This window comes from Sander vitreus, chromosome 24 (assembly GCF_031162955.1).
Source record: "Sander vitreus isolate 19-12246 chromosome 24, sanVit1, whole genome shotgun sequence".
NCBI classification, from domain to species: domain Eukaryota; kingdom Metazoa; phylum Chordata; class Actinopteri; order Perciformes; family Percidae; genus Sander; species Sander vitreus.
In genome coordinates this window covers 9,465,871-9,489,851 of record NC_135878.1, presented here as the reverse complement: position 1 = coordinate 9,489,851, position 23,981 = coordinate 9,465,871, and the positions used below count along the sequence as shown (strand labels likewise).

The 23,981-nt window shown below is 41.6% G+C and overlaps 3 protein-coding genes across 6 annotated transcripts; 2 read left to right on the top strand and 1 right to left on the bottom strand.

Annotated features, from left to right (window-relative positions):
* Nucleotides 1-667: 667 nt before the first annotated feature.
* LOC144512689 (cyclic AMP-responsive element-binding protein 1-like) lies at nt 668-7,721 on the top strand. 3 transcript variants are annotated; one of them, XM_078243538.1, is made up of 8 exons: nt 668-798; nt 1,830-1,923; nt 2,016-2,195; nt 2,584-2,684; nt 2,965-3,104; nt 3,703-3,879; nt 4,069-4,222; nt 5,680-7,721. In XM_078243538.1, exons 2-8 carry the CDS (start codon nt 1,843-1,845, stop codon nt 5,822-5,824), a joined length of 978 nt encoding a protein of 325 aa, XP_078099664.1. In that variant the 5' UTR covers nt 668-798; nt 1,830-1,842; the 3' UTR covers nt 5,825-7,721. The 3 variants fall into 3 exon arrangements, with proteins under 3 accessions (XP_078099664.1, XP_078099666.1, XP_078099665.1); XM_078243540.1 differs by having other exon boundaries at nt 670-798; nt 2,049-2,195; XM_078243539.1 differs by lacking the exon at nt 668-798 and adding an exon at nt 805-966.
* Nucleotides 7,583-8,942, bottom strand: mettl21a (methyltransferase 21A, HSPA lysine). The gene is made up of 3 exons (XM_078243541.1): nt 8,534-8,942; nt 8,325-8,436; nt 7,583-8,218 (listed from the first exon to the last, which is right to left on the bottom strand). Exons 1-3 carry the CDS (start codon nt 8,678-8,680, stop codon nt 7,821-7,823), a joined length of 657 nt encoding a protein of 218 aa, XP_078099667.1. The 5' UTR covers nt 8,681-8,942; the 3' UTR covers nt 7,583-7,820.
* Nucleotides 8,943-9,698: 756 nt separating this feature from the next.
* On the top strand, nt 9,699-17,419 carry LOC144512904 (cyclin-Y-like protein 1). 2 transcript variants are annotated; one of them, XM_078243877.1, is made up of 10 exons: nt 9,699-10,644; nt 10,878-10,952; nt 11,047-11,081; nt 13,396-13,496; nt 13,889-13,924; nt 15,212-15,263; nt 15,355-15,474; nt 15,565-15,731; nt 16,385-16,547; nt 16,656-17,419. In XM_078243877.1, the coding sequence occupies exons 1-10, from the start codon at nt 10,485-10,487 to the stop codon at nt 16,770-16,772; spliced, it is 1,026 nt and encodes a 341-aa protein (XP_078100003.1). In that variant the 5' UTR covers nt 9,699-10,484; the 3' UTR covers nt 16,773-17,419. The 2 variants fall into 2 exon arrangements, with proteins under 2 accessions (XP_078100003.1, XP_078100002.1); XM_078243876.1 differs by having other exon boundaries at nt 13,393-13,496.
* Nucleotides 17,420-23,981: the final 6,562 nt, after the last annotated feature.

Genomic DNA, 23,981 nt, shown 5'->3' with positions numbered 1-23,981 from the left:
GAAGGATTTTGCTGCCACCATGTGGATCATAAAAGCAGAACGGTGGATCATGTTTGCAGTCAAAAGCATCTCAACAATGTGCCTGATATTTACTGAAAATTAAAATGTTTCATAAATTTAAAACTAACATCTGATTTATAAGACATTGGACTATTAACCATGAGTCATTATAAACATATAGCTGTAAGAAGGACATTACATGTCACCATGGTGATGATGGGAAACATTGAGAGAAAAAATGAATATAAAATTCTAGGTTTGATATCTAATGTTATATTACATGTTAAATGTCAAATGTCAAATGTTAAAATCATTATGGGTTGATTGTCTCCGTTTCATGATTAGCTGTGTTATCGAAAGCAGGTGTGTTTCTATTTCAATTAATATTTTATGTGAGGTTTTATCACAACAATATTCTTATTTTTAAAAGTCAATGTGCACAAAAAACATTCAATTATTTAAAAAAAAACATCATCCAACATCCATTCTTTTGATTTTTTATAGATTTATGATTACACATCTTGGCGCATGCTCAGATAAGTTCGAGAAAATCAAGCGCTTTCCTCGGCTATCTTCGTGGTTACATCGGCAGCCTTCGTGACTTTCCGGAATTTTCCGTGTTCACTCGATTCCTGTCGATAGAGCTGATTTTCGCTGTCGTCGTCTCCCTCGTCCTCCTCTCCGTGTTGTTGTTCTCGGTGACGCGACGGAGGTGTAGCCTGACGCGGTCTCTTACGTGTCGGTCTGAATAAAAGTGGAGCTCCGTAGACCCGGGAGTGACGAAGCGAGTCTGTGTTGGTAAGAGGATACGCATCCGAAGTTTGCTAAACAGATAGATGGCTGCCCAGAGAAGTTATTTGCGCCTAATATCCGCACAAAGCCAACAAAGAGATCATGGCGGCGGTGTTGCAGAGGCTCTCAAAATGAGTCAGTCTCTGCAAGGCTCGCAACACAACTGAGACATAGGTATTAATATGGGAGTGGGCTTGAATGTTGTTTTTATTTTAATAAACAGTCTAGAATTAAGTTAGCTACAGAAGCAACTAGTCATGTAAAGTCAATTTATGTTAACACTGTGACAAACTAATGTAAAATTGAGCCAACAAACTCGTTAGTGAAAGTGGGAGAAAAAAGCCCTAGTTGCAAACATAACTGGCATGCAATGCATGCAGACATTTCCCTCCATACAGGCTCACAGCTAGCAACCTAGCTAACGTTATTAGTTAGCTAGCTAGCTAGTCAATGCAATATTAGTTTAGACAACAGTTAGTTTACAGCAGAGCGCCATACTGCGACACGAGCTGTTAAAAGCAGAAAAACGAGTTGAAATTGAGCCTTTTTATAGATGTTAAATAAATGGCGGCTAAATGTGCTAACATGCAATGCATTATATTAGCTAGCGTGTTAGCATGCTAACAGAATCAATGAAGCTATTCAGGACTTGGCTAGCCAAAGAGTTAGCTTTAACGTTAGCCTTCGGCGTTAACGTGAAGTTAAAATGTTGCAGCATATTTTAAATCGCTACACTAACGTTATGTTGTTGAGTTTTGAATATGAAACGGACTACATGTTTTTAAATGATTTTAGTTCAAATAAATCATTCTGTTTCTGCATGGAAACTCGTGTACGGTGTTTTACAAATGAATTGTACGCTAGCATGTTAAGCAAAGCCACACCCTCCTTTTAGAACATCATCAAACAACTGTGGATAAGGCACAACATCCAGAGTTAGCTGTACACCATAGATCACTTTCTCACTGTTGTGCTGCACAGTTTTATTTTAAGCATAATGGTAAATATACAAATGAGCAGTTTCTTACTTTTGGCAGATTTTAAACGACAATGGAGGCTGGTGCAGACACACAGCAAAGTGGTGAAACAGTTGTCTCAGAGTCTGAGACCCAGCAGATCACCATTGGACAGGTAAATCTTATCACCACTTTAAATTTACACGTTGCAATATAAGATGCATAATGAGTGCTACTGCTGAGAACTGCTAATAACTTGTCATACAGACAGGGTATGAATGTGGGTTGTCATGGTTGCAGGCATCCATAGCAGCTGGCCAGGTGACATCCAGTGGTCCCACAGTCACCCTTGTGCAGTTACCCAACGGTCAAACAGTCCAAGTGCACGGGGTGATCCAAGCTGCTCAGCCTTCTGTCATCCAGTCCCCACAAGTCCAGACTGTACAGGTGAGAGGGGGGGGGAAACAACCTTTTTCATTGTTTTATTACAGCACATGATAACCCTTGTTTTGGTTTATTGCCCAAATAATAACTACTGAATACTGACATGTTTGATTCAGACGTTTACCATTAAAGACATTGACTTTGCATCTAAAATCATCACAATTAATAACGTCATTATAAGCATAGTACCTTCCAAAAACATTGTGGTAGTAGCTGTAATTTGTATGTAAATGTATTTTCTTGCTTAGCATATTGTATTCTTTACATTGCTACGTGTTCGCAATTAAACAAAATCCTTGTAAATGGTGTTGCAATGTTGTTTTATGTAGCTGATTTTCTTTGTTGAGTCAGCTGTTGAAGTTAGAGTGTACTTATTTGTGTTCACTTGCAGATTTCGACTGTTGCTGAGAGTGAGGACTCTCAGGAGTCTGTAGACAGCGTGACAGATTGTCAGAAGAGGAGAGAGATCCTGTCCAGACGGCCTTCTTACAGGTCTGTGTATCTTATCACAAAAAAAGTAATGACTCTAGAAGAGCTCTTTTATCACTTACAATTTAATTTTATTGCTTTGATATTTATTTTTTTGTCTGCATCACATCACATGTCTGAGTTTGAAAGAGAATGAAAAATGGAAGCAAAATAACTTTAACTTGTAACTGCTTCCAAGGTAAAAGGCTGCAAATTAAATATACATAATAGTTTAAAATAATTTTGGAGCATTTTGCCAATCAGCAGTTTGCTGAGATTTCTCTGTAATTGTTCTCATCTACAGGAAGATTCTGAATGATTTGTCGTCAGATGCTCCAGCAGTGCCTCGAATTGAGGAAGAAAAGTCAGAGGACGACACAGCCCCTGCCATCACCACAGTCACCATGCCCACTCCCATCTATCAGACTAGCAGTGGCCAGTACAGTGAGTACTTTTACACACTGTGATACGGGAAGCTGGTACTCCGTGTTGAAACATGCAGGATTTCCTGCTATCATGCAGTGACCTTTTGCTCTTTGCAGTAAGGGTGTGTCCGTGCTGAGGCGAACTGAATTTAGACATCGGTGAATACAAAGTCTTGATAATCAGATATGGTATAACACTGAGCCAATGTTGTCATTTCATTGGTTTATATCACACTAAGGAATGATTATCTGTCAACACCCCTCTTGCAATGGCATTGAAGTAAATTCTGCTCCTATGCTGTTGGATCAGATACTGTCTGACATGACGCAGAGTTTGTCTTGGACACATATTAAAGCCCATGTTAGATGGGGGAGCATAAGAGAGATGCCACAGGAAGATGGTATGACCTATAGATCATGAGTTGGTCATTGCTGCAGTAAACGGTGTTTAGGCACACATGTTTAGGATGGGACAATTTGAACGGATGGATTTGTGTTTACTTGCCGCTGCCGCCATGTATTGCAATTTCCATGTCCTACGCACTGGATTGGGAGAACATCACTTGTGTTCGTTTGAGTCTAGAATTCTAATTCTATGTGACAATGTCCCTCTGCAGTTGCCATTACCCAAGGTGGGGCCATCCAGCTGGCTAATAACGGCACAGATGGAGTGCAGGGCCTGCAGACACTGACCATGGCCAACGCTGGCCAGCAAGGTGCCACCATCCTGCAGTACGCCCAGACCAGCGACGGGCAGCAGATCCTAGTGCCCAGCAACCAAGTGGTTGTACAAGGTGGGGAAATAATGTCACATAATGTTCTGCTTAAGCCTACTAAAGGCGAATAAATGAGTTTTCTGCAACACGGTTTGAACGTGAAACTGTACCAATTAGACCAGGAAAACGTCGGTCAAAGTGTGTCAAGTGAATTTGTCTGGATTTCTGTATCCCTTTAGTAATAAAAATACTGTATTTGTCTGTCAGCCGCCTCAGGTGATGTCCAGGCCTATCAGATACGCACAGCCCCCACCAGCGCCATCACTCCCGGGGTCGTCATGGCGACTTCGCCTGCACTGGGCACAGGAGGAGGCACAGAGGAAGTCACACGCAAAAGGGAGGTCAGACTTATGAAAAACAGGTATGTGTATTATGAGGTTGTATAATGGTGTGTATTTTTCTCGCTTGATGCGGTAGTGTTGCCAAGTCGTTCGCATTTAGATACAGATAAAGTGCAAACGGTAGCAAGCACTGAGATGTGTCGCGGAGTCAGTTGTCCCAAAATCCTTGGCCTACATGCAGGCATCTTTAGGATAGGTTTCAGCAGTGTCAATGTTGGCTCTGGGAATTAAATAATTCCTTATTGCCGCTCTTCAACCCTTTTTTATGTTATTAAATAGTGTAATTTATTCAGTGATCAGTTGTTTTTGTTTGAATTCTCATTCAAATAATTGCAGCCTTTGAAGGGTAATTGAATATCAGCAAGGGAAGCTGTCTGTGACGCTTATTTCAACGGGCCACTTGGTCTGCATCATCATTGTATCTTATATCCATGCCAATGTATAAGTAGTAGGGCTGCACGATTGTGGCCAAAATGATAATCACGATTATTTTGATCAATATATTGATCACGATTAATTATCACGATTATTTGTTGATTTTAACCAAAACAAATTTTATTGTCACATAGGCTAATTATAACTGCTTTCACATCCACATTGTGCTACATTCCTCCTTTGTTGAAGGATACTATGAAGGAGCCATTTCAGCTGTTGTACGACCGCTTTCCAAACATGCGTGTTTGCCGTGAAAAGATCCAGGCAACGCAATTTTCTGTTCATGTTAACGGCGCGTGTTAAAATGTGCCCGGTATCTACCGGACAAAATAGCAACGCGGATTACGGTCCCACTTAAATGTCTGCGTTGCGCTCTGATGCTCCAAAACAGACGTTAGAGGCACCAGAAACATCGCTGCATGTCACACTAGTTAACACTAATAACACGTTACACAGCAGCTAACGTTAGCCTACCATTAGCTACAGTAGTAAACGTGGCTAAAATGCTGACAGCTAAACGGTGTAGTGTGACTGTATTTCACTGTAGAGGATTCAACAGCGGGACGTACAACAGTCTGCCGCTAAAGCTACGAGCTAAAAGACTCAAACTAGCACTGCTGTTGTCTGAAAAACAACACAGACGGGACAAGATGTTGCATTTACCGGTACACTGGTAAACCTCGTGACGACTTATGACCGACTGCTATCTGTTGTGGAATTTTCCTCACATTACTCTGTCCTCTGTGACTGTCTACATCTAGACTAAGCTGCGCGGTGCAGGGAGCAACTCTGATTGGCTCATGGATGCACGTGATCAGAGAGTGGTTTACGGAGCTTTGGAAAAAAGAAAACTTTGATACAGAGCGTTCTATGAACGGAATGAAGCATTTTAAATATCGCTCGATCACGTGTATTTGATCGTGGGGAGACGTGCTCATTTTAGGTTCTCCACACTGAGCGAATGCCCAATGCATCGGTAAATGTAAATGTAGCCATGTATGCGCCTGTTTTAGACCTTAACCACAGTCACGTACTCCCACAGGGAGGCAGCCCGCGAGTGTCGCAGGAAGAAGAAGGAGTACGTCAAGTGTCTGGAGAACCGCGTGGCTGTGCTGGAGAACCAGAACAAAACCCTCATCGAGGAACTCAAAGCCCTCAAAGACTTGTACTGCCACAAATCTGAGTAGAAAACGTCACCAAACGCCTGCCAGGGGCTCGACAGGTGCCCGTCTGTCCCCATGTACAGAGACTCAGCACAGAGCCATGCATCTGGATAACACTCCCCAACACTCCCCCCCCTTTTGTACTCTTTTGCTTTCTTTTTAAAAACTGCTGAGAAGTCTTTAAAGTGACTCACCAGGATTAGAAAAAAAACAACCCCCCACACACACACGCCCATCACATCCCACTTCCGCGATCAGTCAGAGAAGCAATGTCGACAACAGATGTGGAGGAGACTATACAGGGTCCTTGTGGTGAAGCGATGGAACAGACAATGAGGCTGTTGTGTGTGTTTTTGGACGCCACCAAAGGGAAGCCTTCCAGTCACTGGTGCCTGGACAGACTAGGCAACGTCACCAGCAACGGGGAACCGCTCACTTAACCATCACCGATAACAACAGAACTTTTTACGTCAGAACATTTAATCTCCCCCAAGACACTTGGATCAATTTGGAGAGGTTACTTTTGTGTGCAATGTTTGTAACCGTAACTTCGCTCTTGCATTAACATCTGTTACTTAATAATGCTTTGAACTGTAGATGGGCCGTATCATGGACATTTTATCTTTTAGCTGTGATTTGTTTTATGTATTGGATTATCTGCTTGCATAATGCCAATGACTTTTTTTTTTTTTTTTTTTTTTTTACTTTGAATTTACTTTGCCTTGATATGACATGAACAAAAACGCTAACCATTATGTTGGGTTGTAGATGGTTTCCGTGTTAAATGCACCTCTGAAAGTACGTGATGAAGAGAGACCGTAGTCAACAGTCTCTCGAGTGGAACAGTGGAGCTCTTTAAGTGTTTATTTGGTCTCTGATGCATGTTCCTTCCTTCCCAATCATATTACTAAGGCTCATTGCTTTTGATTTTTACCAATCTTAACAAAAACATCCCCATACAAAAGGAGCAGAATAGTTTAAACCGATTTAAACTGGGTTTTTGTGCTCACCGGAGGTTACGAGTAAACGGGCTCCGTGGATTATGGATTTTTCAATCCATTTTTTTTATTTGATTAATTCCTGGATTCTTCTTGAATAAAACAAAAATAATGAGCCTTACTTGTTTTGCAATAAAAGAAAGAATTCGTCTCCATATTTCTAAAACACATTTTTGGAGATGCATGGCCCATCGCTGAAATCATGGATCGCTTGGTATGTTTGTGTTATTCTACCGTCTTTGAACATGTAATGTCACTAGCTTTTTGTTATTGGGGAAAGTAAGGGAAAAACGACAATTCCTGCAGTTGGAGGTTGATGAGTTTGTAATAAGGATACCTGTGTGGTAGTTGTGAAAGCGTCAGCAGAGGCTGTCTCCAAATTCTGTTAATAGGATTACAAAGTGGCATGCGCACTTTCTTTGCATACACAATCCTACCACATTTCACATGATTTAACAGGAAAATATCATGCACCATCAGAGATTTTTTTTTTTTTTTTGGTTTGAATGTAACACTGCTAACCGGTCACAAAGTATCCAGGTGTGTTTTGTTGCTTTATCATCAAGGCATCATCATACATTCGATTCCACGTCATTAGTTTCGTGGAGCGTCAAGTCCTCACCAAGTACGACTCGATTGCACTTATCAAACACCCTGCAAAAGATTGTAAAGTGCGGCCAAATCAAAAAGACAATGACATCACAGTGAACAAAATGGCTATTTTTATGATAATGGAATGCCATGTTGTATTTTAGGTATTATGTATAGTCATGAAATAGTATGCTTTTTTTTATGTTGCTTTTCATTTATTTTGTATTCACAATTTCTAAATGTCATCACCTACTTGTATAATACAGTGCATTATGTTAGAGCTATTCAAATATTACATTTTTGGCAGCTGTTAATAAATGTGTTTCTGGTAATCTTTTAACATGTTTATTTGATTCTTCTGCAAAAACAGTAAATGTATTACAAAGACTGCAGTCAATGAAAGAAAACTGACCAGTTAGGACACCCAGTGGTCACAAATCCTCCCTAGGTGGCAGTTTCCAAGATTTATATACATGGATGTCCCTTTGTTTCTCATAGTAGATCTCTTCAACTATGAATTGCTGCTTCAGCATGCTTAAAAAGTTTGTGTCCCGCTTGTAGCGGATCTTACAGGCCAGTAACACCACAGTGGTGTCCGAACACAGGTGCTCCAGAGTCTGCAGCAGTGGCACAAAGGTGTCCTCCAGGTAAACAATGTCTGCTCCCAGCACCAGATCAAATCCCCCAGCCGGGTAACGTTCAAGGCCCTCCCCCCAAGTCAGCTCAGACACAACCACTGATCCCTGGGAGTCTGGGGGCACGTTTGACTTCACGTTGGCAGAGAGGAAGTCCAGGGCAGGCTCTCTGTCAGTGATGGTCACTTTGGCACCTAGGACATTTAAGAATGTGACACTGACTGATAACACTTCAAGGCCAGTATTCATACTTATGTTTATGTTTAACTCACATGCCTTATAATTGGATAGTGAACTCACCCAGCAGGGCTGCTACAATGCCTACCAGTCCAGTGCCAGCTCCCAGTTCAATGACCCCTTTCCCCTTTAACTCCACCTTCCCCATCTCCAGGTACATACACATGACAACTGCCTGGAAAACAGACGTCATATATGCATTTAATCAAATAAGAAGACGAACAGTAGTACTAATATTTACAGTCTATGGTTGCCACTAATCTATCACTTACCGCATCCCACACAACTGCTGCTACCCCAAGCTTCTTCCAGTCCTGGGCAAGACGGAGGTCGTGGTTGGCAAACCGAAACTGTGCTGATGAATTGTGGAGTTTGGAAAGAACAGGTAACGAATTTTCTACGTACGGAACAAGAGCCATGCTGTAAAATAGGTAGAAACTACACTATGGTCATATTTTAGTGTTCTTTTACTCATGCGCAGTTCTGTTCTTCTTCTTCTTTGACGTTTTAAGGCAGCTGGCTTAAATGTAATGATTCATTACTGCCATCTTCTGGAGGTCAATTTCTTATTTGAATTCCTTCCATCGTCTATGTTTCCTCCAAAATATCATAAACATGTCCTGCCTCATCATTTCGAAACTAGCTACTTTGTAGGCATTGTTTTATTAAACGTTGCAGCGGGGGCAGAGACACATTCAAGTATTTCTGCAATTGTATAACGTCAGCCCGCTCTTGACACCATCAATGAGCAAATCAGCCAATTACGTAACAGTTTGGCTAAAAGTAACCAATAGGAAAGCCTGGTTTTAGAATGGGCGTGCCTGCAAAGGTTTTTCTCAACGGCTGTGTTTTCTGCATAATGAAGGGGGCGGTGCCTGCAGATGAAGCCCACGTCCGTAAAGCTGACAACACAGCAGCATCACAGTATCCGTTTCATTTGCGCTCCTGTAGTCAAAATAAAAGCAGATACATTATTGGATCTAATTGTGATTTAATTTTCACAATTCTGACTTCCCCCCCCCCCGCTGTTAAAACCTCTTGCGATGAAAACATCTTGCAGTTAAAACCTCTCAGAATTGGAATCTATTGCAACCGTCATGAATTCAAGATGCATAGTTAGATTTTACCAGCTACCCTTTAAATACTTTTGGACTTTTGGGGTTGTAATGTACACACGTTTAAATAAATTAATTTAAATGTAAGACAATGTAAATACATTAATGCTCATGATTACAATACAAGTCATTATCACTCTCATTTAGAGTACTAAAAATGTTTTATTTGTTGTAATGTACATATAATGAGTGATTCCATTGACATTTCATCATTACACATTCTACATGTGGGCTAACATCTCAAATGAGACCCGTCTCTAAAAACTACGATAAGGACTTTTAGTTTGAAAGGCAGTAACCGGAAATTACCTATGAACTTCATCGCTTCGGTGGATTTTGACATCCAAGACGTGTCTCCTGCAAATGCGACGAGATGAAAGCTATCGTTGGCTACCTTTTTTAAAAACTCCAATACTCGCAACCTTTCCGCTTCCTTAGTTATCTCTTAGGTTGTTTCCATTTAGGGAATTTGTACGGCAGTCCTGTAGAAAAACCTTGAATTGTGACAGCGACTTCAACCGCAGTGAAAATGGATTGATCCATGCTGCTGAAAATCCCAAGAATGGATTGAGGTGCGGAAGCTAGCGTTAGCCTGCTAGCCATGGAAGGAGCTAGAGGAGCTTGTGACTCTGTATTGTTGTTAGCCTCTATTCCGTAAAATGAGATATTAGTTATTCACCGTCCAAAAACTATTCAGCCCACGCATGCTATTCTTATTAAAGTGCATCAGTGCTATGCTGCGCACACGCCCTGAATATGTCAGCTGCCCTGCACATACTGCAGACACCCAGTTGGCTGTCATGACATAGATCCCATTCTACTCTGAAGCAGGATTTTCCACTTTGCAGCCAAACACTAATATACTAAACTAACGTTTTAAAGATTTACACGTTTGATCTGAAACCAGAGTCAGACGGATCTAGTTTCAGATTTACTGTGGTGTTAACGTTACATGTATTAACTGCCACTTAGATTAGATTTAGATTCAACTTTGCGTAAGTTACAGACGCCCGGCGGCCCAGTGTTTGTCAGTTAGACTAGTGGGGTGATCCTTCCTGAGTTGTATGGGAACCGGTGCTGGCTGTAGCAGGACTGTTGTAGGTCAACAATGGGAGGTTCGGTGTCTTGCTGCATCTCTCCTGGAGAGAGTCCCAAGATCCACAGGAGAGAGGTGGAGCTGGAGGAGTGTCCCATCACCACCACTGAGGACGTGAGCGAGGACACTGGGACCTACCTGCAGCACATCAGCGACAGGGAGCTCCCCGACGGTGGGTGGTGATGATTAACGTGGCTGTTATTTCGGGAGACTTTGGTTTAAAATGACCCGTGGCAACATAGAACCATCTATAGATGGAGACTCTTGGGGATAGATTCTGCGCAGACCCATTTTTAATGGACTGTGCTATATATATATATATATATATATATATATATATATATATATATATATATATATATATATATAAAAAAAGAAGCTCACTTTCATACTTGCATCTTACAGAGCTGGCCCAAGAGGCCAACCCATCAGACCACCCCAGAGCCAGCACCCTCTTCCTAAACAAGTCGCAGACAGACGGTCAGTATTTATCTGCTAAAGATGCCACCATGCGATTTTCTTTACAGTCTTCGAAATCTCCTAAACTCTCTATCTTTCTCCTCCCCCATTTCAGTGCGCGAGAAAAGAAAAAGCAACTACTTGAATCACGTAAGTGGACAGGTCTTCATCAGTGATGGAATGTAATTAATTACATGTACTCAAGTGCCGTACTTAAGTACACATTTGAGGTACTTTCTTTTCTTTTCTTGACACTGTCTACTTGCACTCCGCTACATTTCAGAGGGAACTAGTGTACTTTTCACTCCACTACATTAATCTGACAGATACTAGTTACTCTAGAAATTAAGATTTTTGCACACGGAACACATGTAGTTCATACAATATGTTATTTATTATGAATTAAACTTACCCAACAATATAAAGTCCTACAAGTCTAGCTGAAATGATAAGCCGATTAACAGTTAGTTGATTGACAGAACTGTTTGGATCGTTTCTTAAATGTGAGGAGTTTTTTTGCATTGAGTACTTATACTTTTAATACTTTAAGTACATTTTCCTGATGATACTTTACATACTGTTACTTAAAGTGCTCATATTATGCTTTTTGGCTTTCTCCCTTTCCTTTATTGTGTTATATATCTTTTTTTTGTGCATGTAATAGGCTTTCAAAGTGAAACAGCCCAAAGTCCACCCCAGAGGGACTTACATCTCCAACAGAAAACACTGTTCACAAACTGCTCCAAACAGCTCTGTTGTAGTCCAGCCTTTACAACGTGCGTCACTTTGTAACACACGTTATAATGCTCGCCTAGGCTAGCTGCTAGCGTGGCACGCCCTCATACTCTGCTTCTGACTGGCTAGTAGTCCTTACCTAGGTACTGCGCATGTGCGACTCCCAACAAAGATGGAACAGAAGTGCGATGCCTCACTCTGTAGCTAAAACAGAGAGCTCAACACACAGGGTGAAAGGAGGAGCTGCAGCAATGTGCAGTACAACAAAAATATGGTGTTTTTTGGAAAATTAAACCATGTAAACCTATTCTGATACAACCTCTAAATACAATTATTATGAGCATAATATGACCACTTTAAGTTACATTTTCAATGCAGGACTTTTACGTGTAAGGGTATTTTTACTAGGGATAATAATTTAATAGGGATAGACCGATTATCGGCTTTTTGGCAGTTTGCAGATTATCTGTTTATTTGCCTGATAACCAATAAAGTTAATGAATTAAAAAGTGTTCTACTTTGGGTCGGCTACAGCTCTGTGTCTGTCTGTCCCTCTGCTTCGGTTTCAGTCACCACTGAGTCTGACTTAATGTCCCGCCCACAACACTATCTGACTCTCTGTTACTCGGTATTATGTTGAAAGTTTCTCATTTATTAATTAATTGCTTAAAGCATCTAAACAAAGTTTTGTGTTGGAGTTTGTAACATTCCAAAATCTTAATTTTGACATAAAGATCTTCATTTTCGCTGTAAATGCATTTCGGTTCCAAATATCTGTTGTCTGTTTCACGAACTGCTGATAATGCAACGTGACATCATGACTTCGCGTAAACATACACGCCACTTTCTAAAGCCAAGTGGCATGTTATCTCTACGCATTTTGAGCCATCGGCGTGTATGTCTACGGCGTATTGACAACGAGGACATACGTCATGGTAGCTTGCTGTCACGTGACGATTTGGGAGGTGTCTGAGCTCGCCCAGCATTTTGGGATCCTACACTATCGGTTGCCAGGGGCAACAGTGTAAGAGCGACACAGACAGATCAGGAAAGACGGCTCGAGGAATTGGCATCACGGCGAACAGGTTGGGTTTAGGAAAACAATAACGGGGTTGGGTTTAGGAAAAGAAGAAAGCGACGGTTGGCTTTAGGATACGTGACACGTGGGACACGATCCCCGGTCTCCTGGGTGAAAGTCCTGTGTTGTTTGACCCATCCACCACCCCAACCAACCTCCCTACGCGGATTTTCGCCCTATCATACTACTCGCTACGGCGTAAATTGACACGCAATCACAAGGCAATGTAAGTCAATGGAGGCCAAACGGCGTTGATAAACACGCTAAAAAGCGATTATGCGTCTTGATAACACGCCAAAACGGCATACGAATTGGCGTGTCATACATACGCCACTTCTTGAGATCAGTCTGGATAATTGGTATCTGTGTCGGCCTTGAAAAACCAGTATTGGTCAATCCCTAATTTTTCCAGTGTGGTATTAGTACTTTAAAATAAAGGATCTGAATACTTCTTTCAGCACAGGTCTTCATGTGTATTTGATGCAGTTTGGACTTTATTTTAACATGACAGAGTGACTTTTTCAGTCAGTGAAATTGAGAAAGATGCACTCACACACAACAAATTGGCAACAACAAATAGCTTTGTTTAAATGTTTAAGGTTCAAATTCTGACCTTTCCAGTCATGTGCATTTTCATCTCCTCTCTAGCAGATGTCCCCAGGGCTGCTGACAAAAAAGTACAGTTCCTGCTCAACAATATTCATCGATGATAGCACCGTAAGCCAGCCCAACCTCAAGAGCACGATCAAATGGTAATTGACTTCACCGCCGTCTTCTTCGTATCTTCACAGGAATAGTTTTACATTTGGTATTCCAGTGTACTGGTTTCCTTTTTAGCAGGTCGTGGTCAGTGACGAGGAAAGAGTTAAGGCACATTTTTTTTATTCAAACTGTTCTGCTGCAAGCCAACCCGTAGTTAGCAGTGACCTATGCTTTCAGTGCTAACAAACCCAACGATCAATTTGTCTGGACTGCATGCATCAAGATGTCCTTCCATCGTTGTCGCAACACACGTGACCTATATATCAGCCCGTAAAACTACAGATAGAAGAAGACAGGATATCTTTTTTTTTTTGGTGCAAAAGAATACAAAATCACACCCAGTGGTTCACTGTTTGTCTGTGTCGGTTTCTCTGTGTTCCAGCGTCGCATTGGCCATATACTATCACATAAAGAACAGGTAGGAAAAGTTTGAAATGTTGTCATAGCTTTCACCTCTTAGAAGTGTTGCTGTACTGTTTCCCTTGTGTCCAGTACTTGGGTATTTAATTGGGGGAACAAAGTAAAAATAGTTTAGGGGTTGTTTTGGGTTTATGGAACTCTGTTGTCACAATAGCAACTTCTTGCTGCTGGCCGATAGATAGATAGATAGATAGATAGATAGATAGATAGATAGACTTAGCACACAAAGTAAGGAAATTTGTGTTTGGTAGATTATTTCTCTGTGGTAACAATGCTTTTTGGCAATAAATCTTATACTGTTGGAAAGCCTGTTTTTGTTCCCTTTCAAATGGTGCACCATTTGTAAGGACCATGTATTTGTGGGATGAGCAGCAGCGCTGAGTATGTGGGTTGCGCCCATGAAAAATTTGCCAAATCGTCTCTGCCAATGCCAAACAGCTTATTCTGCCATTGACTCGTTTGGTGTTTGGTGGCTTGGATGATTGAAGTTTGAAGAAACAAGACCACCACCTCCTCATGCTGGTCACCAGCCTGGTCACACACTGCTGTGGGGTGGCATCCCATTCTTCAACCAGCATTTGTCGCAAGTCGGCCAACGTGGTTGTGTTGGTCACTCTGACACGAACAGCACGCCCAAGCTGATCCCACAAGTGTTCAACGGGGTTGAGGTCAGGACTGCTGGTTGAAGAATGGGATGCCATCGCACAGCAGTGTGTGACCAGGCTGGTGACCAGCATGAGGAGGAGGTGCCAGGCTGTTGTGGCTGTGTATGGTTCTTCCACACGCTACTGAGGCTCCTGTTTGTGATATGAATAAATTGTTCAATTGCCAATATGTCTCGTTTCTTCAAACTTCAATCATCCAAGCCACCAAACACCAAACAAGTCAGTTTTGTGCTGTTTAGATAGATAGATAGATAGATAGATAGATAGATAGATAGATAGATTTTTGTTGTTAATAGTTAGGAAACACAAATGAATGAATAACTTGGGATTCTGTCAGTATTTCATTGCAGCTGTTTTGTTTATAGCCATTAGTGAGTTTTTAAGAAAGTAAAGAAATAGTGACGGTAGGAGGTAGTGAATCACTTTGCAAACTAGTGGTTGTTTAGGTCTAGCTTGTTGTGTTCACCATAGAGTTGAAATTCCATATAGTTTCAGCTTAAAGTGAGAACACCAAACACTATTACACCTCCACAAATAAGTGATGGTCATGTTGTTCAGTAGGAGAAAAATCCCATAATGTGCACATTTAACACTGGCTCCGTCATGTTCTGGCCCTGCAGAGATTCCAACCGCTCGCTGGATATATTCGATGAGAAGAAGCACCCTCTGACGGTGAGTTGAGGCGTTTTGATTGCATGCAGCAGCGATATTTACTGCTCGCTCTGTGCCGACTGACCAATGATGATAACCCTCTGCCCAACAGCGAGAAAAGGTTCCAGATGACTACTCTGTGGTCGACCCAGAACACAAACTCATCTACCGTTTCATACGGACGCTCTTCAGCTCTGCACAGCTCACTGCAGAGTGCGCCATCGTCACTCTGGTAAGTTTACAACCAGAGATTCAGACCTTCTTATCTCTATCACTGGTGTGTCTGTGCGTTTGTGAACCCGATGGTCCTGTGCTGTGTTAGGTATATCTGGAAAGGCTGTTGACGTATGCTGAGATGGACATCTGTCCATGTAACTGGAAGCGGATTGTTCTCGGTGCCATCCTGCTGGCCTCCAAGGTCTGGGACGACCAGGCTGTGTGGAACGTCGACTACTGCCAGATCCTCAAAGACATCACAGTGGAGGACATGTGAGTGTTACCTTTCATCCAAGAAATTACTGTTCTTTGAAGAAAAACCAATTGAGTAACCTGTACCAACCCGATGTTGTAACTTACGCGGGATTTATGCTTCTGCGGAGGCTTTACGCAGAGCTTTCGCCGTTAGCCTATGTAAGTGGACTGAAGTTTATACTTGTGCGTTGGCGTCTGCGTTGATCTCTTTAAGAGAATAACAGGGCCATCTTGTGTGTGCGCGTTGGGAGTGTGTGGTAGAGCGAGTGAGAGAGAGTGACATGGGATTAGCTTCGGCGCGAGTACCGACTCTGGAGGCATAGTGGGAGAAACAAAGCGTGCTTTCTGACCACGGTCGGAAAGCAGGAAAAGTTAAGAATTTCCTCGATTTCATGTTGTTTATGGTGAAGTTTACGGAAATGAGCACGAGGGAAATGCAACGCTACAAAGCCACGACCAAGTGGACCTACACAGTTGTTGCGGTTGTGTAGTTAAATTTTTTTAGACGTGCATGTCAGGCTGCGGCGTAGGGTCCGTATCTCCTCGTACGTACGGCGTCGATTTAACTCAGAAGCATAAATTGGCCTTTAGCCTGATTAGACAAATTTAGTTTTTTCATAAAAAATGTTGAATCCTCTGAAAGACCGTCTCCTTTGTCCCGTGTTCTGCAGGAACGAGATGGAGCGTCACTTCCTGGAGCTGCTCCAGTTCAACATCAACGTCCCAGCCAGCGTCTACGCCAAGTATTACTTTGACCTGCGCTCACTAGCCGACGAAAACAACCTCAGCTTCCCTCTGGAGCCGCTGAACAACAAGCGGGCTCAAAAACTGGAGGTGAGTACGTCCGAGGCCGCATTCACACTGTATGTGAACAATCTGTCATCTCTTCTTTGTAACGTTGGTTAGGTAGTAACAGTTCTGTGCTTACGGTTTTGTCTCCAGGCCATCTCCAGGCTGTGCGAGGATAAGTACAAGGACCTGTGTAAATCGGCTATGAGGAGGTCCGTCAGTGTAGACAACCTGGTTGGCATCAAGAACACTCATGCTGTGCTGTCCTAAGTCTGCGACGGGGGTGGAGCAACGGACTTAGAGTTAAGCTACAGGATGTGATGCCACATTCAAGAAGTCAAGACAGTATTCGCCAAGAGACATTTCCAAAGTAGATTAACGATATCAGTAACAGAAAAGTTCCATTACAAATTGTTAAATGTCGACTCTGGGGAGGAACAAAAGAGCAGAAGTTTACCATACAATATCTCTAATAATCTCAATATGAATCCAGTCTCTCTATGTGTTCATCACAAAGAACTTCAGCTATCTGCCTTTAAAGCATGATCATTTGGTGAAATATTTTGCACATTTATTTTCAAGTGGATGTGTAACTTTGGAAGGAATCCGCATGAAAATGCCTCCTGAAGTCACACACACACACTGAGGACCTCATCTTCTATTTTTCACATCAGCTGATCTTCTGAGGAGTCTATGGCTTTGGCCCTCTTCTCTCCACCAGCCGTATCCCCTCACCTTCATTCACATGATGACAAACTGTCTCGAACTACCCTGTGGTGTAGTTCTGCACATGGACAAAGAGTAGACTTTGTTTTGCTTACTATGTAGGCCCCTATAGCTGTGAAATGTACGAGACTTTATTTAATTCAAATAAATTTCAGTCGCTGTTTAAAGTTGAGGCTGCTCTCATGGGACAATGTGTCGTGGTGGTTTTTGTTTGCGGGAGCTGCAAGATCTCTCATAAAAGAATATGTTTGAAAGAGGAATGAAAAAACTACCATGATGACAGCAACAATTAATTGTTACTATTATTATATGAGAAAGCATCATTTCTGTAATCCACTGATTTAGGAGAAATAGCATTTCTCGAAGACGAAGACCACTAGCGAATGTGGAGACATACAGATGTCTTGGTGTACCAGATCAGAGTGTTTGAGTAAAGCACTATAAATTCATGATTTCAATTTGTAATTATCAAAGCTGTTTCTGCTGCATAGCTCTTTTGCACATACTAACTTCTCCAATGAAAATTCTACACGAGTAGAATGGTAAGTGGACAGATATTGGATATAAAAGTATTTCCCCTTTTCCATACTCCTGAGATGAAAATCTGACTTGGAGCCTGGTTTGGAGGTGCTGATTGCAGTCTGGCTGCTGGCCTCATGGAGGCACTAGATGGTTGATTTTTCAAGCTGAAGCCCGATTGCCACAAGAGCCTCTGTTATCCAAAATGCCCACGTGACACCCACAGGTTCATGAACTACTTGACCATGAAAATTGCACAATTCGTCCCTGAGTCCAGATCATGCCTTTTATTTTTTTTTGCCTGGAAGGAGCAGTCCAGTGCCACTGTGCCCAAAACTGCTGCGCATATATGACATTTGCAGAGCATATATCCTTCTCTTTCATCACCCTTCACTTTAATTTGTGATCGGTTTAGATGAGCAGCAGCTCAAACTTGGCTGCTTCTTCACAATCCAAAAAAAATAACAAATGATCAGATTCCAAAAGCGTTTCAGACGCACGGTACCGTGTAACCTTGTCATATGACTGGCAGTGTGTGTTTAAAGTAATACCCTTTGCATAGTTCCATTGTAAAGTGCTTCCATCATTCACTCATTTCCTCAAAGAATGAAGGAGCTACTCAACGAGACAGAAATGTCATCAAAAATGTTTACTGCGTTAAAAGTTTGATCCAAAAGTGAAATAAATAAATAAATACCATTGGCATATTTAGTACAGTAAGAACATCATCCATTTGTACAGCATTTTCCAATATTTTAATCAATATGATTTTGACTTTAATGCAGTTAACACAAGTTAAAATCCCAACTAATCAAACAAACCATATATGCACTGTGATGGTATTTCCATTATTTTGGTAAAGGCAGAATAGCACCTCGGTCGTAATGTCATTTAAAGGTGTTTGGAAGGACACAATATTGTGCCTTTAATTAAACACAACATATGACATATCACTTTATTATATGTTAACTTGTTAGCAAACAGCTGCTTATTGACTCATCCAGCAGTTATGGAGCAACATGATTCATTTAGAGTCGTGCTTGTGTTCACATGATGAATATACAGTAAGTCCAATATTCTGTCTTTTAGCTCTGTTGTTGGTCTACCAACTCGGAAATATCTGGCTCTGTAGCTGCTAAATGGTCCACTATGTTCACCAGCTGTTTCTGCCTGCTGTTTGGCGCTTAGCAGGTAGTGTACAATAAAGACATATACCTCGGTATTATTCTAGTCTGGCTTAACTGATGTACATTGCTGGGATAAGCCTGGCGCCGGATGTCCCTCCCCTTTCGCTATCTCCGCTATCGGGGCCCAGCGCCACCCAGGACGGGGGTAATTGGTTTAAAGAAACACAAACACGTTTTTTTTGCACTATCCCAGAATAGATAGGTGATGTAGCCAGACCATACTGCAGCGCTGACACAGCGCTGTGGAGATACTGTAAATCGGGCAATGTGAGACTATTATTCTGAAGTAGTTGCCAGGTAACCTATCCGCACATGGATGGCATGCATAGAAATGTGATCCTGACTATATAAAATGTAGCAATACAATCATCTGGATGTTCTATTTTTTTGTGCGGGACTGTCAGCTAAAACGACCAGCAAACACATCAAGAACAGTGAGTGAATGGATAGCTCCCCTACGTCCTTTCTTTCTCTCCACATCTCCAGGTAATCTCTGATTTACACCTGGACCCTCTGGACCTTAGACCTATACCTTCTCAGACAGCAAAAATACCTTCTACACTTAAGGATGAATACGCAACATGCGCATCTGAATCCCTTCAACAACTCTCTCTCCAATTCATCCAACATGACAACTCCAACACATGGAGAACATTGAGTGAATGGATACCTCTTCCTACGTCCTTTCCTTCTCTCCAGGTAATCTCTGATTTATTCCTGGACCCTCTGGACATTCTGTTTAAGACCTATACCTCCTCAGATTGCAAAGGACCTTCAACACTTAAATGGATGAATATGCAACATGTGAATTTGAATCCCTTGAACAACTCACTCTTCAATTCAGCCAACATGACAACTACAGCCGACTGGAAACAACATGTCCAGCTGTCTTTCCTGGGAACTTTCTTTGTCAGAGAAAACTTTCCTGGCATTTTTTTTCTCGTGTTTCTTGGCTGTGTCCTTTTTTCATCGACAGCAAATGGATCGACAGTGAGATTTAAGCAGGTACTATGGCAACCAGAATACATCCGCTTGGTGGTGTTGGGATGAGTTTTGTAACTACTTTGGTTGTATTGTGATGGGGAATAGAAAAGCATCCTCCTGCATGACAATCACTTCCATAGCGACGCCCGTGTAAACAATCATACCTTCGTGCATCAACGAAGCTTTCCATCTCACCTGGAACCCGCAGATTTAAACGACAATTTTTTTCTGCGAAATGCCCGTCTACAATCAGGGCAGAGGGGGAGGTGTTTCAGCAGAAAGGGAGGGCCGATGGGATAGGAGAGCGGACGGGTCAGGTTGAGCTCAAAAGGCAAGCGGCGGGGGAGAACAGGGCTCCTACACCTCTTTCTCTACCTGGTTATGTTTTCCCTTATATTTCTGAGGACTGTTAATAGTCACAAACCACTGACTGCTTTCAGTCCTTTAGCAGGACCAAACACTGCTCCAATAACTACAAACATGCCATCAATGGTCACATTTGTACATGCTAATGTAGCACAGTTAGCTTAATTACTGTCCTCAGCCATGCATGTTACTTGTCGGGTTAATATACATTTTCAGATATCTAAATGTAGTCATCAAGGATGTATTGTGACTTTAATATAGGTACATAAATAGACATATTTGTTGGATCTACTTTATAGTTTGAACATGTTTTCCTTTTTCAGTCACTACTTTGAAAAAAACCCCCAAAAAACGAGACTGATTTAAGATAAGGTAAGTGTAAAGGAATAGCCTTTCAAATCAAACCATGAAATGACTTGGGTGATATAAAAATGGGTCAGAAATATACATTTGCTCTCGTCAATCCAATAAATTGGCTCTCCAGGGGGAGAGCTTTCACAGTGATATCAAGAGGTGTAAAAATGAATTTTACCCACACATCTCATCTGATTGATCAGTGTTCCAGCAACTGGTTGCCATGCTACCAGTCCAACCAGCTGCTTTTGCTTCTCTCAATTATGCTTTCCAAGGTTAAGTGTTTTCTCTTTCTTTTTTCTGTTTAACTGCAGCAAACACACAAAAAAACCTTTTTCTTAATATTTTCTCAAGCCCCTAGATACCAAACAATGTTAACCTTATGCAGATGATGGTAATAGCATTTTAAAATTCATTATTAGGTGACTTTTGTCCAGCTACACACACACACACACACACACACACACACACACACACACACACACACAGGAATTCATTGTGGTATAAACTCCCTGGATTGCCACACATGTCACTTTCACTTTCAAAGCTGTATTAACTGTCTACATTTTTTTTTATTTTATATATATATATATACATATATATATATATATATATATATATATATATATATATATATATACAGAGATGGAAATAACTTGCTTTGTTTGTTCCTTGTAAGTAATGAGAAGCTTCATGAATAGCTTTAAACATTTATTTACAAGGGGAATTCCGATAAAATATCCTCACTCTGAGAAGTTTCTTTTTAGACACATGAGTGGGAGACTTTAAAGCATGTTTGACTTTGAGGCAAATGGAAGTGAGAAATGGCACTGGAGAGAGAATGCCAACTTGTGCTTTTTTTTTTTTTTTCTCCCTGTACTTGGCAACAGCTTACCTTTATTTAAAAAGCCTTTTCAGTGAAAAACGTACAAGATTGTACATAGGAGTTACCATTTCTTATGTGAGGGCTACGCTTTTGTGCTGACTAACTGAAGATATCTTTTTATACCTGATCCCCTAGAACATCTGTTGTTACACTTAACTTACATACGTGTTCCTACAATCCTACCTTTTGTACTACTACGTTTACTGTAGGTGGCATGTCAAACATACCCGTCATAGCAGAAGTGTTCTGCTATAATTGTTGGCCCAAAATATTTGAAAATATCTTGTTTCCTCTTTTCATAACCTGGAATATTTTAAAGTAGTATACATCCATGGGGAATATTTTTCCTCAGGGTCCTTTCTTTTCCTTTTTACAGCTGAACCAAGCTAAGGGTTAGCTGGATGCAGAAATGTATTACCCGTTTGTGACCACAGAGAGGCAGTGCTGCAGTATGAAAACAACTGGGCCTGACTGCAGGTGTAAGATTAGTCTATGTTTTAATGCGACATCCTCTTGGCTCTCCCAAGGTCTGGTGCAGCTTGCTTGTATCATTGTCAGACCGGAGGATGGATCAGGCCTGTTTCATCTGAGCTTTTTAGATGAACACTCAAATCCTGAGGATGATGAACCACTGAGCATTATTTACGACCTAATGCTAAAATGACTGTATGTCTTAATGTGCCATTTAAAAGCCGTGTTAGGTATTACCTTTTTTAAGTTCTACTCGAAGCAAACATTTTTTGATGGGACGAAAAGACATGATGGAAAAGTCAATCAGAGATAATCCTATTGAAATCTATGAGAAGGTTTTGAGCGCAGGTTTGTATGTGAGAAAATGTAAAGGCCGTACCATGTGAGTACCACCCTCAGTGTATACCTGAATCGTGTAAAGCTCATATCAGTGCAGGTACATGAAAACTGTCATAAGGTGAAATGAATAGTGCACGCCTGTGACTGTGTGTGTGTGTGTGTGTGTGTGTGTGTGTGTGTGTGTGTGTGTGTGTGTGTGTGTGTGTGTGTGTGTGTATCCTGTAGGGATCACAGTGTCAGTGCAGCTTCATTAATCTCTCAGCATCATGGGACTTGTCTGAACTCTAAAAGAGGGCTGCAGAGAACAAGCTGCCCCCCCGGGGAGTCCCTTCGTTTACCCTCTACACACTCAGGTCACTTCTCATATCACAGACTCTTCAACTATACAATGTCAAACCCTCCAGTAGGCCTGAAAACACAGAACCTCTGCTGCCAATCTGCACTGAATCTGTGTGTTGTGCGTATTTGCGTGTGCATATTTGTGTTTAAGTGATAAAAGGTGAGAGCCGCATATTAGACAGTGAGACTTTTTTTTAGTAGTATGTGGGTCATACTGAATGTGCATGATTTCTTCAAGTAGCAAAAGGCAAAACTGTGCTACGACTGTATCATAAATATTTATTTCCCCTCAATAATGCATAGGAAAGCACATATACTGATTGCATTACAAAACATACTGCTATAAATATATCAAGACTCACGTAGGGATAAGATTCTGGATGATTGTGGATGTTGTTGAACGTCACCCTGCTCAAAAACAATGAAAAGGGAAGATTTTCTTTAGCAGCTTTGAACATGATGGCTGAAAAAAAGTGGGATTCAGAAGAACGCATCAGTCGCTGTAAAAGTCCGGAAATCAGTTCATGGTCCAATCAAATCTCATCAGATCACCTGTTTTCCTTCCCTTTTAAAAGCAATGCACTCCACACCACAGAATTGTAACGTAACACCTTTGACTTCCATGCTGCTCTGATCCAGCTAGTCCCCGAAAAAGGCTCCTCCATGATTCTCACTCGGTGTGTCATGGCGTACACTGACAGCTTTTTTTAATGACATTTACACCACAGCCGCATGTGGTTAGATTGTAAAATGTTGTTAGTTCTTGAGAAAATTGTATCAGATGAAAATTTGCCAACAAACTGTATCTGTATCACAGAAAAGAGTTGGGCAGGACGCTCTTGAAATTGAATCGCAAGGGCTTTGTGACATTCATTTTTGATCTGGTAAACTCATAGTACAGTACAACCACAAGTCCCTGAAATCACGGAGATCAAGATGACACTATTAGTTGTTATTGGCTATTGGTATGCGCACCAATTTGTATGATATCCTACAAAAATTACGGCGACCGCCAGCAGGTCACATGGCGACCGGTCACATGATGACCGGTTACATGACGACTGGTCACATGACATCTCATTTAAAAAGTAAAAATAAAGATGTGTTTTCTGCATGTCCATGTTTGGGTCTCTGATCCAAGCTCCTACCGTCTCATGGCACGGCTTCCATCTAAACTTCACCATCCCACTCTTGCTACTGCCGAGCTGGCACAAAAATGGTGGCTTACTGCTGCTGGTTCTCTCCTCTAATGAGCTTGCTGTAACATTTAAACCTTGTTTTGCGCCCCTGGTTCCTGGCATCGGGAAA

Coding starts and splice junctions, on each gene's coding strand:
- LOC144512689 (XM_078243538.1), top strand. CDS start 1,843: ATGGAGGCTGGTGCAGACACACAGCAAAGTGGTGAAACAGTTGTCTCA. Junction 2,685..2,964: donor TCCAGACGGCCTTCTTACAG/GTCTGTGTATCT, acceptor TCTCATCTACAG/GAAGATTCTGAATGATTTGT. Junction 4,223..5,679: donor GTCAGACTTATGAAAAACAG/GTATGTGTATTA, acceptor GTACTCCCACAG/GGAGGCAGCCCGCGAGTGTC.
- mettl21a (XM_078243541.1), bottom strand. CDS start 8,680: ATGGCTCTTGTTCCGTACGTAGAAAATTCGTTACCTGTTCTTTCCAAA. Junction 8,437..8,533: donor CAGCAGTTGTGTGGGATGCG/GTAAGTGATAGA, acceptor TCTGTTTTCCAG/GCAGTTGTCATGTGTATGTA. Junction 8,219..8,324: donor CATTGTAGCAGCCCTGCTGG/GTGAGTTCACTA, acceptor TAAATGTCCTAG/GTGCCAAAGTGACCATCACT.
- LOC144512904 (XM_078243876.1), top strand. CDS start 10,485: ATGGGAGGTTCGGTGTCTTGCTGCATCTCTCCTGGAGAGAGTCCCAAG. Junction 13,925..15,211: donor TACTATCACATAAAGAACAG/GTAGGAAAAGTT, acceptor CTGGCCCTGCAG/AGATTCCAACCGCTCGCTGG. Junction 16,548..16,655: donor AGCGGGCTCAAAAACTGGAG/GTGAGTACGTCC, acceptor TTTTGTCTCCAG/GCCATCTCCAGGCTGTGCGA.